Source organism: Anser brachyrhynchus, assembly GCF_964034855.1.
Source record: "Anser brachyrhynchus genome assembly, chromosome: 22".
NCBI classification, from domain to species: Eukaryota; Metazoa; Chordata; class Aves; order Anseriformes; family Anatidae; genus Anser; species Anser brachyrhynchus.
The window spans coordinates 3,793,399-3,807,083 of NC_137715.1; the positions used below are offsets into that span (position 1 = coordinate 3,793,399).

General features: G+C 43.6%; 1 protein-coding gene across 7 annotated transcripts in view; it reads left to right on the forward strand.

Annotated features, from left to right (window-relative positions):
* ATP6V0A1 (ATPase H+ transporting V0 subunit a1) overlaps positions 1 to 13,685 on the forward strand; it is a 30,538-nt gene that overhangs the window by 12,588 nt on the left and 4,265 nt on the right. For 2 of the 7 annotated variants that reach the window (XM_080565290.1, XM_080565292.1), the window contains exons 12-21: positions 335 to 492; positions 951 to 1,041; positions 1,854 to 1,972; positions 2,281 to 2,497; positions 3,117 to 3,224; positions 3,952 to 4,026; positions 6,479 to 6,586; positions 7,244 to 7,261; positions 9,121 to 9,238; positions 9,690 to 9,861. In XM_080565290.1, coding sequence (XP_080421416.1) covers positions 335 to 492; positions 951 to 1,041; positions 1,854 to 1,972; positions 2,281 to 2,497; positions 3,117 to 3,224; positions 3,952 to 4,026; positions 6,479 to 6,586; positions 7,244 to 7,261; positions 9,121 to 9,238; positions 9,690 to 9,861 — 1,184 coding nt within the window. The remainder of the gene's footprint in view (positions 1 to 334; positions 493 to 950; positions 1,042 to 1,853; positions 1,973 to 2,280; positions 2,498 to 3,116; positions 3,225 to 3,951; positions 4,027 to 6,478; positions 6,587 to 7,243; positions 7,262 to 9,120; positions 9,239 to 9,689; positions 9,862 to 13,685) is intronic. The other 5 variants (XM_080565286.1, XM_080565288.1, XM_080565287.1 and 2 more) reach the window with 3 other exon arrangements.

The following is a 13,685-nucleotide window of genomic DNA, read 5'->3' on the forward strand; positions in this document are numbered from 1 at the left end:
ATGGAGAAAGCTAGAGTAGGGTCAGCACTGCTTAGTTCCAAAATAATGCTGCCAGCTGGGGGTTTGCATCACTGGGTGGAGTGCAACTTATCCTCTTCAGCTAATTCCAGATTCTTTACACGCAGTCACGCCACCAACTTACCCCTGTGTTCGGGTTCTGTTCTCACAGCATCACCTCTTGCACCCTTAATCCCTGCCACAAGGGAATAAAGACTGTGTTTTTAGTCCATATGGCCGGTGTTGCTTGTTCTGCAGCTGACTGATTTTACTGTTTTGTCTGTATGAGAGACTTCCCTTGTTCTCATGGACTTTCTTTTCTCTTTTTTAATATCAGATGTTCAACACTGTTTTTAGCGGACGATACATCATTCTACTGATGGGACTATTCTCCACTTACACGGGCCTCATCTATAACGACTGCTTCTCCAAGTCTCTCAATATGTTTGGTTCATCGTGGAGCGTCCGGCCGATGTTCTCAAAAGGCAATTGGTCGTGAGTAAATAGTTGGTAATTACGTAACTAATGAGTGATAGCAATAAGTAGGTGACTTATCTTTACCCGTCATCCTCCCAAGTCAGTAAAACCAAAACTTCTGAACTCAGGCTTGAGCAGAATTAGAAGAGGGGTGTCAATGTGATACCCATCAAGTTTCAAACCAGCTTCTTTTCAGAAAATTCATACAGAAGCACTTTAACAGCGTTTTTCTCATAGATTCATGAGATTCAGGCAAGATTCCTGTCCCCTGAATCTTTTTTCGTTGTGGCACTGAATAACAGGTCAGGAGACAAGTTTGTTACTCACTTGGCAAATCTCTAGGGCCGCGTGGGAACCTTAAAGTTCTCTCAATTTGAGATATTTCTTGCTCTCACAAGGGAAGAATGCTATTACTTTTAAAAGGAGGTCAGCATTGCTTGTGCTAATGTTTATATAATCTACTTATACCCAAACAGAGATGCTCTGCTGGAGACTACTCCTCTGCTTCAGCTGAACCCTGCTATTCCAGGGGTGTTTGGTGGACCATATCCCTTTGGCATTGACCCAGTAAGAGTTCTTCCTTCCTATGCTGTCCTTTAACAACATCTTGCGTAAACAGAAAAGCATTTGTCCAGTTCATTGTGAAAGATTTCCCCATCCCAGCCATTCCATTAGCAGTCTTTATCAGTGTTGGAAACAGTCCTGAATGATGAAAATGTTCCTAAGAGACGCTAAATGGAGGATAGAAAGACTTGGGGCCACAAAAGGCTTCTTTCTCATCCTTTCTGACCTGCTGCTTTTTAATTGAATCTGGCATGAGACGTAGAAATCATTTTATGATTTTTTTTCCGCCTTGGAGAAGGTTAGTTATCTGTCTTTCCAATCAGTCTTGGAAATGTAAGTTTGTGAGTAATCCTGACATTTTGTAGCTGCCTATATCAGTAACGCTGCTCCTTGCACTTAGAATATTTGACCAAAATTTTGTGTGTGTTCCACATCAAAAAGGAAGCGCAGAAAATGAGAACTTCTATGTGTAATTGCTCATTGAAATGGATAAACTTTTTTTTTGCCAAGATAACAGCCTCTGTGCTCTTTTCCTGCAACTTTTGCCTACCATGAAAACAAGCAAGGCTTGATTCCTGCTCTGATGGTGGGATCAGCTGCTTTAAGTGCTCTTATCAGAAAGATTGTCTGCTTGTTTCCTGAATAGGTATCTGCATGACAAACATCTTTGTTAAAAGCCAAACAAATAGAACCCTGCCCTTAGAGCCTGATACTTTCTGGATGGTTAATACTGTTTAGCTTAAAGAGAACACTTTCATTCTTCTCTGTTTTCCTTTTACTCGGTGCTTGGCTGACTTGGTGGTGTTTTTTCACAGATCTGGAATATCGCCACCAATAAGCTGGCCTTCCTCAATTCATTTAAGATGAAAATGTCTGTGATTCTTGGCATTATCCACATGCTCTTTGGTGTCACGTTGAGTCTTCTCAACCACATGTAAGTGCTTTGTTCTGCTTTCCTGATGGGGGAGGGAGGAAAACTTCTCTGGGTATAATGTGTGTATCTGTTTAAGACGCAGGAGTCTATCAGACTTTAACTGAAAGGCATAATACAACTATTTCTGTGTACATATTACCATGCATGTTAAGTAGTTAACTGTGTTAAGTCCTAACTATTATAGAAATGTGTAGTCTCTGCAGTTTTGTTCCAGAGGTGCTTTTCCCCTACTCTTAAAAGTTTTTCCCCTACACATGCCTAATGTTAACTAAATATAATTTCAAACTCTCTCCTTTTTTTTTCTGTAGATATTTTAAGAAGCCACTGAACATATACCTTGGATTTATTCCAGAAATTATTTTCATGTCCTCACTGTTTGGATACCTTGTTATTCTCATTTTCTACAAATGGACAGCGTACGATGCTCACACATCAAAGGATGCACCAAGCCTTTTAATACATTTTATCAACATGTTTCTGTTCTCCTATGGTGATACCAGTAACAAGATGCTTTACAAAGGGCAGGTGCGTGCTCTTGCTAGAATAGTAAGATCAGAGATGATTCATGATATTTGTCTTTCTAATGTAACCTTATAATAATTGTAAAATCAGGCATTAAACAGTTTTTTCTTCTGAGACAGAAGAAACGTGGCATCATTTCCAAAGCCTGATTCTATGTAATGTTGAAGAAGGAAGGAGTAATTCCTTTGCAGAGAATTTGTGTCATACTGAACATAAGTCAGCTGTGCCCCCAGCGTATTTGGATCCAGATTAACAGTGAAAAGTCATTAGGGATATTGCCCTGCATCCGCAATGCAGTGCCTTGAAGCTTAGCTAAGCTGCTAATGCGACTTCCCCACAGCACTCTCAGATATCTGCCAAGTTGTCATTCCCTGCAGAATCCTTTGTGTTTTTCCCTAATCTAAACCAGTATCAGCATAAGTAGCATGTGTACAGTCAGGCAAGTTGCAGTCAGTTATCAAGTACAGCTCGTGTTGCTGTTCCTGGGGGTGGGGAGAGAGTGTGTGAAGCATCCACATACTCTGGGAATTGTCGTTCAGTGTTGCATAAGACCCTCTTGAAAGGGTTTGGTTTTTTGAGCGTGGACTGCCACTAAATCATCTGAGACTTGTTTCTGTTACAGCAAGGGCTCCAGTGTTTCCTCGTGGTGGTGGCGTTACTGTGCGTGCCGTGGATGCTGGTAGCTAAACCTCTGGTCCTTCGCCATCAGTATTTAAGGAGAAAGCACTTGGTGGGTGACTACCTTGTATATTTTCAGTATGAGAACTTATTACGGTTGAAAAGCTTTGTTCTGCACCTGGATACATGAGTTCACGCTGCACTGTGACCTGTAAAGCCTCTTTGCATATTCCTAGTCAGAGAGGCAGGTGGGTTTTACTGGAGACGAAGTATTGCCTGCCTGCTTAGCAGATCTGGATCCAGCATCAAATCGGCTTTTAAAAACCCTACCTGTGGGTAATGATAAAAACAATATAACCGCTTTGAGCACTGTCAGCTGGTTTGGGAACAGCTTTATTGGTTGCTGGATGCATTTCTGTGCTTTTGCTAGGATGACAGTTTAAAAGCAAAGTAAGCTTCATGGCTGACAAACTTAATGGCCATATTTCTTAAAGCAGTTTGGATGGTTAAAAGTAACAATGATTGCAGAAGTCTGTTTTTTCCATTTTTATTTGAGAGGTTATCTCCTGGGGTACTCTGTAGGTTTCCAACTGTGCTGTAAAGTATCTTTATATAAAATGCAGGGACCTGGCACATGTGCACTGGGGATACTTGAAAATTTTCCCTGCATGTATGGCAGACAGCTTTTAGGATGTTAAGCGAGTCAAAGATCAGTTCAGTTAAAGACACTCCCTCTCCCTTCTCTGACCATCTTTCATCCTCCCATGTCCCCTCCATTCGTCTCCCTTTCTCTTTTTGTTTTCTTCCTCCTCCCTTTCTTTTCTTCCATTCACTATCAGGAAGGGCAGCCCGTGGAGGCCCAAGTCAGCACAGTCCCGAACGAGCAGGCACTAGAGGCAGCAGCGGCTGCAACAGTGAGTGGATTTAAAAAAATCACGTGATGGATTTATATCTAATTATCAAGAGAGCATGGAATGTATCTGAATTTCCTAAGCGAATGCCAGCTGCACCTTTAGGGTGAAAGACACTTTGTCTTGGAAAGAGCAAAGTTCAGCGAAATTGATACATTCTGGAAGAACTACCAGGCTGGTGGACAATAGTTCCATATGCACAGAATGCAGAGACACTTCTTTGCAGGAGTGTTGCTGAAATCAAAACCTGCAGAGCAGCACCAGAATACCTTGCTACCACATCCCCCCAGGTTAAGTTCCCCTTTTTTCCTTTTCTTGCATATTTGTTTAAGCTAGATTAGGATTCTTCTTAGTGAAGCGTTTTTGTTTGCATTGTGTGTTCCCAAACATCATGTTTATGTGATGGCCTCCCAGCAAGTTCGTACCAGTAATGACTGGTTTTTTAACATCTGTGCCCTTGTAGACACTTGGACTTAAAAACTGCTATAAAATGGTTATGCACAAATAAGCAGTTGTTTCTGCTTCCTTGTTTGTGTCCAAACCTATAGCCAGCCCTTTAATGTGAAAGCTTTCTGGTGGAACGAAGATTGCAGCAGCTCCTAGAACTTTATCTCTTTCTCTGTACTGCATGTTTCAAATTGGTTTTGGTTATGAATGCTACCTAACTAGGAAGCTTAAATCTCACAAACAGTGAAACAAATTCTGTGCCTTACGTGCTAAAGGTGCTTTGAGGATAACTTCTTAGCTGTTGGCCTATGTTTCTATCATAAAATTGTAAGTAGCCTCACAAAAACATCAGAAATAACAATGGATTTTTTTGTGCATAATCCATCCAGCATATTGAGTGCCTCTCGGTAAAAGAATCTGCAAGTGAAAATTTGTGTGAGGTGTGGCTGGAGTATGAAGTAAACGGTTGGAGCTTTTGGAGCTGTGTTTAGTTTGGACTCTTTACAGAGAACAGATGCAAGTTGGGTGTGAGGGAAAAGCTGCAAAAGTACAAATTCTTGCAGGCTAGGAGGATAGAAACAGGGTGCTGATACTGTTCAACAGTAACTTACAGTGTTTCAAAGATGCTGAAAACTCAACGCATTGTCTTACCTGTAAACATATTCTATTTTTTTCATCTTATTTCTATTTTCAGAGCGTAAACAGCTACCTAATTTGTTTTTAGAAACAACTTGACAAAGTCTTTAATTCATGTCTGCTAGTTTAGGCAAATTCATAATTCGGCATAAAGTAAAAGTAGGCTTCTAAGAACAAAGTGGTTGAAAGAACATTGAGAGGCTGTTCTGCTCATATGCCAGAGCGATGAGCTGTGAAAGCCACAGAATCTTAAGCCTCCTCGGTTTGTGTTGTCATCTCTAAAGTTATAAAGTATTTAACGTTGCTAGTTAGCCTGTTTACATTCCGTGTTACAAATGACCCTGGTACAGTCCTAAAGCTGAACGCAGGGCTTTTATTTCCATTTGTGGCATTTCAGTCCGCCTCTTTAGGTGGGTCAGGCTCAGAGGTCTTCGTTTATAGTATCTCAGATCAGACACGAGCGTTTTCTGTCTTTGGAACATCTGGGAGGAAATAGAAATCCTGCTGTACCGTGCACGCAGCTGCTCGCTGAACAGAAATCCAGAAATAGTGATCTGCAAGTTAGGCCTTCGTTGTCTAGTACGTATTTATAGTGCATAAAAGCTCTTCTTGAGGTCACTATCAGATGTTGAACGGTTCTCTGCATCCTTTCTTGGTGGTGGTGAGACAGTATGGAGGAGGAAGCCTGCTGTAACTGTGCAATGAGTGCAGTCATCAAGTGATCCTATCAGAGGAAAGTTTCAACTTGCTTTGTGGATTATTCTTTCCTACTCAGAGTGCAGTAGATTTATGAGCGTCAGACGCTGAGTGTCAGAACCAATGTCTATAAAAGGAACTGCTTGCACAACACTGAATTTCCAAGTAAGGGAACGTCTGATTTCCCACGTGTGTCAGTATGCCTGGCGCTGGTGGGGAGCGAGTGTGTGTGTGCGCCCAGATTTGTGTCAGTCGGTTCTGCTCTGAGTTGCCACTGTGCGACTTGTTTCACTTAGAGCAGTGGTGCTTCAGTCCTTCTGAGTGCTTGTTCAACAGCTGCTGGGCAAAACGCTGGTCTGTTGCACATCAGTTACAGCAAATGTTCTCGTGAGAGATGTGGCATTTATTTTACTCAGGATTGCAATTACCTTTAGAGAAATGTATCAAGTATTCATGCAGGAAGACTTTTTTTTGTCCCCCCTCCCCAGCCCTAGCAGGAATCAGCACCTTTCCCATCCTGGCTGGGAAACAGAATTGTACAGCTGCTTTAACCCGGGCCTTAATGTCTTGTCTTCTTCTGTGAGCTACTGCTGCTGCACTTGGAGTCGTAAGAAGCACCCCCTCTTGTAATAAAGCACCAACAACACTCTGTTCTTTCTTTTTCTGCATGTATTAGGGGACGCACAACTTTGGTGGGATCCGGGTGGGCAATGGACCAACTGAGGAGGATGCTGAGATCATTCAACATGACCAGCTGTCTACCCATTCTGAGGAGGGGGAAGAGGTAAGCACCTGGCCAGCCTCTGTCCCAGGTCAATGCGCTTGGTAGCAGAACGTGCTAGGTTTTTTGGACTGTATTTACTGATTCCCAAGCTGTTTAAATAGCAACCTTTTCAGTGAAGTGTTTTCATAGCAGTAAAGTACCACAGACCATCTTTTGGTCATTCCCAGGAGTTCTGGGGGGAAAAAAAAAAAAGGCAGCATAATTTGCAGATACAGGGAAATGTGGCTTTGTTCTCATTACAAGGAGCCATCATCTTAGAGGCTGCACAGTGAGAGCTGCAGAGTGCTCCCAGATGGCACATTCAGCTCTTGCTCTGGCTGAAGTGCAGTGCAGTTGTGCTGCTTGCTTCTCCAGTGTTAGCCAAAGTCCAAGGGCCGTGTTTCTGCAATAGTGAGATCTCAGTTTATGTTCGTTTTGACTGCTGGGGGTTACTTTAGCTGCTTTGCCTTACTTCTGATAGGGGAGAAAAAGGAGACAGTCTCTTAATTTGGGAGTTTTCTGATGCTTCTTAACAGTTCTCCAGCATTACCTTGCTTCCATAGTGCATGTAGTGGGTAACTGCTTTACTGTGTCGTGTTTAGGAGGGAATTACTGAATGTGCTCGTGATTAATGTTGTGATTGAGACACCTCACTAAATGTAAACTTGTGTTTTCAAGCCTACAGAGGATGAGGTGGTAAGACTACAGCCAGCTTTGCGTTCATGTGTATCCGGAATGTTTCCCATTGGCGTAAACCACACACCAAATTAAACATGTTATGTCATGGCATCTTATCTTCCAAATGATCTAGCTGCTTACGTATTACAGGCCATTTTTAATTCTTCATACAATGTCATACCCATTAACAGACCTTTAATTACGTCATCTATTTAGCTTGTGTCTTATCCCCTGTCTGCAGATCTTCTCTTAGTTTACCTGAAAAGCTGCTAAGCCAGAGATCTGAAATGGAAAACTTTATGCTTCTAAAGTTTGTCTCATTTGCCTTACGTTGTGTCATTGGTAATTCTGCACTGCAACGACCACCATCTCGAAATGATTTTTCCCAAACTGACTTTATTTTTAAGGATGATACCAGTTGTTGCCAGTGAGTAAATAACAGCAAAAGCAGTCTGGTTCCATACAGCTCAACAACTTACCCAGTCAGGATCTTTCTGTAGAAGAGAGTCTCTGTTGTGAGAAACTGCTCATTCATAAACACTTGTAACAAGAATGAGTATTAAAAAATTGGATTTTAGGAACTCTCATGCTGAACTGATTGTAGGTTTCAGGCTATCAGGTAACCTTTTTTTTTTTTTTTTACAAAAAAAAAAACACAACATAAATGCCATGAAATTAGAGTAGCTTTGCAACAACGAGGTCATAAATTACGCTAAAAGCGACCCTGTTATGTGGAAAGTGGTCCTATTACGTGTGGGTCCATGTGGAATTGGTGGGGTGGCGGGGGTCAGCACGCTGGTGTGGCCGTTAATTCTGTATATCAGTAATCCTGTGAAAAATGGCTAAAACTGCCAGTACCATACCAAAGCGATCCTGCTGATTCTTCTGCTCCCTAGCATAGTGGTGGCTCTCTCCGTAGCGGTGACTCCAGCAGTTGCATGTGGCCGTAAATTGTCATTGTTTAAATATTTGTCACATTCCGTTTATTGCACGCTGACGTGCCATCTGTGCTGGGAGGTGGTACTGTTTGCGAGGGCAGTCTTTATTAAAGAACTTTGCAGTTCACATTCTGTGGAGAAGAAATCAGGCTTTTGACAGCGATTTTAACTTTGTTGTTTGAAATATTTATTGCCCTGGATGTACCAAGGGAGAAATAAGAATATAAATAGCCTGCTCTGCATGCCTAGAACGCTAGTCACACGATGTCTTTAAAGTATCACATTGACTTAACTTAAATATGAGCAGTTTCTGAAGCATGGATTAAATCCAGAATGTAAGGAATGCTTTCCCAAGCTGCGCAGTAAGAAACTGTCCTTCATGGCAGATTTTGAGTTCTTTGTTTATTATTATTAAAAAAAAGACTTCGCCAATGAATTGTGCACACATGACGTTTTCTAGACTGTTTTGTGCATTCTTTTTGCTTTCAAAGAGGGAAAGTTCCCATCTTGTAAAATGCTTTTGATGATCCTGTGGCAAAGGTACATGCACAGTATCGACTTGGAATACTGTCTCCTTTTCTGTAGAAGTCCATGCAGTTTACCAGTGAATTCATATGAATACCATCTTGTTGCTGAACAGTCTTTTCCTGGCAAAGTCCATGGCTGAATTTACAGTATCTTGCATTCGTATGATATAGCAGGAAAGCAATAATATTCAAGCAGTGAACTATTATTCTGCAAAACCTAAAAAGACAAGAGAATTAATTTTTAATTTATAAAACTGACATGCTAAACCAGGAGAAGACAGTATCAGTGTCTAACTTTCAAACACGATGTCCTTGGTGATAGCACCAGGTAGTGTGCCCGTTTACCCAGCCAGCCACTCTTTCCTGCTTGCAAGTCTTGCAGCTTTGGTCATTTTCTGTGTTCGCTTTGCAGTTCGACTTTGCCGACACGGTGGTGTACCAGGCAATCCACACCATTGAGTATTGCTTGGGGTGCATCTCAAACACCGCGTCCTACTTGAGGCTCTGGGCTCTCAGCTTAGCCCACGCACGTGAGTACTCTTTCTGGAGCAGGAGTTTGGATCGGTGTCACGGTCAGCCTGGACCAAAGGCAGGAATGCAAGCAGCTTCCCCGGAGCTCTCTCCGGCAGTGTCAAACGCTGCTGATTTAGGACAGAGCTGTGTGCGTCAGCTGCTAGTGACCAAGTCTAAACACCAAATATCTGCTTGCATAGCACTCTGCTAGAAGCTGTCAGGGATGGATGGAAGTTAAAACCCTAAATAAAGCAAAGGTCTGCTGTGCAGGTAGCCTGCCCTGCACTGCTTACAAGAGATGGGGGCAACATCCTGGTTTACTTGCCTGCAAAAACTGTCGTTCCTCTGAATTTTCCCACCTTGTCAAGATGCGAATTTGCTTGACTCCAATTTTTGCAATGTAAATAACCTGTAACCTTCTTGTTGAATGCTCTGAAATGAGTCCTCTCCTCTCCTTTCTCCTGGCAGAGCTCTCGGAGGTGCTCTGGACCATGGTGATCCACGTTGGCCTCAGTGTGAGGAGTCTGGGTGGAAGCCTCGTCCTTTTCTTCATATTTGCTGCTTTTGCTGCCTTGACGGTAGCAATTCTCCTGGTCATGGAGGGCCTGTCTGCTTTCCTCCATGCTCTTCGCTTGCACTGGTGAGTTACAGGAATGTTCAGAAACTGTAGAGCTCTTTGTGGTAAGGAAATTGATGTCACCTGGACTACCTGGAGAAATGCCCTCTTCCAGAAGACTGAATTGGCTGTTACACAGTAAAACTAAGGCTATAAAATGAGGGTAGTGGATAAGACTGAGTTGAGATCAGTAATGTTCAGAAGTGGGAGAGTACCAGGGATCTTATCTAAACATCTAAATGCCCTATAGCAGATATGCTCTGGCAGCAGAAAGCCTTTAATAGGACCAGAGATTTTCGCTCTCGTTTCTAGGAATACACTTCTTTCCTGATTGCATGCATAAACGTAGAAATTACGGGGAATAGCTGTTCTACAATTAAAAATAAATCAGAGTAAAGCTTTGTGAACAGTGGGACTGGAAGGTTGTGCTCGATGGATGAGAGTGCTTTTGGCTTTCAGTAGGATTTTTTGTTCTGTCCTTTGCTCTGTTGCTTGGTCCCAATGTTTGTTTCCCCTGATGTGTGATAGCTGCTGATTGCAGTTCCCGTCGCATCTGGTCTGCTCTATGAGGAAAACTTTGTGCCATTGGACTGTTTGAATAGGAAGTGTGAAGAGACAGGCAGTAAAATAACAAATCAGTGTATCTGGGCGGCAGTTATCTGAAAAGGGATGCTACCCCGTAAATATCACTACTTTAGCAGATAATAGATTTTTTTAACATGGTAATCTATTCTAAATAGATTTTTCTTTAGTGCATTTTGCTGCCTTACAGGAAAGCAAAATCTGGGACTGCAAGCTCAAAGATCAGTTCAAACTGAGCTCTATAAGTTGTCTCTAAAATCTCTCAGCCGTGAACTATTGTGTGCACGTGATTTTGTAGCTGTAGCTCGGCGTGGTGCATGTGACTTTGCTCATCTTCACAAGACCTGACATTGAACAGAGGGCAGCTTTGTCTGTCTGCCTTCTGGGGTGCTGTGGAGTACGAGGAATATTTCTTACTGCTCTTGCTTATTGACTGATGCTTCCTTAGTCTCTTTCCCCTGATTCTTATGCTCCTATGTACGCAGCCAGCCGGAAAACAAGAAGGAATTACTCAGAGTGCTCATCACTTTCTCTGCACCCAAGTACGGAAAAAAGTGTTCAAGAGCTTTCTCTAATCCGTGTTTAAGAGCACCTATTGTTCCACTTCAGATTCTCCGTTTGGCGTGCCGGTGGAATCAAAAGAGCAGCATGGGAATGCGTTGTGCTCTCTGCTAGGGTTCTCTTCAGGCTAAAGCGCAGAAGAGCGAGTCTGCGCCTCTTCTCTGGGGAGTTCTGGTTGCTGCCACCTCTTATGGTCATTCCTCTCCTGGTAGGTTGAAAGTGAAGTCACATGAAGTTCACAAGGAGAATTCTGTTTTGCTTAAGTGGGAGAAAAAGGCTGTTCTGAGCACTTTTTAAAAATAGTCTCATAAGTGGAAAAGGAAGCCAGTGCCTTTTGGAAACAAACAAGCAGAAGTCTCTTTGCACTCTTCCCCATCTCCTGGGGAGTGAAAACTTCGTCCTCTCATGTTCTCCGTTGACAAGCGTGCTTCAGTGCACACTGAAGCATCGCGGTGTGCCTGGTCTCTGTAGCTCGAGTGAGTCGGGATTCGCCCAGGAGTTCAGAGGTGTCTCCATCTTGTGCTGAGGGAGCCTCTCGTGGGGGGGCTGCTCCTGCAAATGGCTGCTGGATGGTGCTTCTGTTTTTCCTGGCATCCAGCCTAGAAATCGTCATACCAGTCACTTGAGATCTTCTTGTTGACTGGCTGGTGTTTCCTCATCCTCACACTGCTGTCACTGTACTGCACGGTTGCATCAGTGTGAGGAGAGAGCTCTGCACACCCTGCTCGATACTCGTGCTAACAGCACAGAGCAAACAGCGCTCTAACTCGGTGTGCGGCGTTCCTGACCTTCGGTGGCTTGTGAATTCGTGGATTTTCAAAATCTTGCTTGTCTGGACCGCAGTGCTTTGTGGCACACTCCTGAATAACAGTACGTGAATGGTTCTGAATGCCTCTTCTTTTTTACTCTAGCTAAGAAAGCGTGTTTTTCTGCAGATACTTATCGTGTGATAATAATCGCAGACCACACTTAGGGATACTGCTGACAGAGCACCTGAAACAAGGGTGAACTAGAGTTTACAGCTCAGCAAAGAGGTGGCTTTTCACATTGCCACGCTATTTCTCAAGTATGATTAAAATATGGTCTAGAAACGTTTAAAGGGAAGATTCATGTCACTGAAATGGCAAGCAAAGAGAAAAATCCAGCTGAGCAATAGCAGTAGGCACGTGGATCGCGGGTGCCGTGCAGAGCAGTGCCAGGCACCTGCTGGAGAACTGCAAGACTGAGGTTCTTAATCGGGATATTTTCCCTGAACATATGTTTCAAATTTCTATGAGAATGTAAACAAAAGTTTTACCAGAAATCTGCTCGAGCTTAGGGTCTGAAAAGCAGCAATTTCACACAGCAGGTGACGTGCTGGAATTATTTTGGGTTTGTTGGATTTTCATTATCCCGGTGGAAAGGAAAGCACCTGCAGTTGTTCAAAAACAACATGCTGTTAACATTCCTTTTTGCTTCTGAACGTGGAATCAGTATGTTTCCAGCGGTAGGTGTTTCCTTTTCAGAGGGCGGGGGGTGGAGGATCAAATGCAGCTGTCCTGGGAAGAGCAGATCATGTTTTGTGGCTCTGGGAGAAGAGTCACCTATCTGGAATTCTGAAGGTGTGGGCGGCTCAGCCTTCCTGGAAAGGAGGAGTCACTCAGTGGGAAGAACAGATTTTTCCACGAGCTCTGCCTATCGGTCCCAAATGAGGAGGATTTGCTGCGTGCTCTTTCAGAAAGCGAGCATTTTTTCTGCGGGCTGGGTTCTTCTGGGGCATTTTGAGGTGGAGGAAAGCACTCCAAGTGCTGCCAAGATTTCAGTCTCCTTTATCAGAGGTCTGCTGGAACTCAGTAGCAGTCTGAGCTATGCCCCATGTTGTGTGGTGAATTCCTCTCGTTGCAACATCCCTGTTCTGAAATATAAAATGTATTTGTTTTTTGGTAAGGTAGCTTGACATCTCTGCTTACATTATTGTATCTCACTTTTTTTTTTTAAGCTGCTCAGCGGTTCTCATGAAAGCAAACATAGACTTTGCCCAAAAAGAGACTGTTGTATCTGGATGCAAAGCTGGGTCGCAGCATCATCAGTTGATGCAGAAATGTTGTTTCGGTGGAGGTGACTGCCTGGTAAAGCAAGGTTTAGGCTTGGTTTGGATCTGGAAGCTCTTTTCCTTAGAATACGTCCCAAGAGCAGGCCATTGCTGAAAAGAATGGATAGCAGCAGGCATAATGCAAAGCAAATCGGGTTAATTCAGAGCAGCAAAGAGCGGGGTTCGTGCTGCTCTGCAGGAGACAGATGAGTGATAAAAGATCACTGATGTGGAGGCTCAGTTCCAGGGTTGGGAGTTTTTACCCTTGCCAATGCCACAGCCAAACCGTTGTCCAGGCTTGGCTCTAGTCACCCCGGTGTGTCTCAGCTCCCACACCTCAGTCCACGTCCATCAGAGTGGAGAGAGCGGTTCCCAGGCACGTGTGAGCAGAGGTTTGGCAGGCACAGAGGACCGTCTGCTGGTGCTAAAGGTTTCGAGTCTGGTTTCTCCTTCCTGAGTGCATGAGCAGCTTCCCTGGGAGGTGTGTGCACTTCACCGTGTACTTGAGCCAGATATGTGATTTTTCTTTACCATGCGTTGCCTGAGCTGTCGGAAGGTCTGTGAACTGGTGGCAAAGGATGAGCGGAGTCCCTTGGAGGCAGCGAGACGGATCCCAAGCATTCCCCCCGCTCGC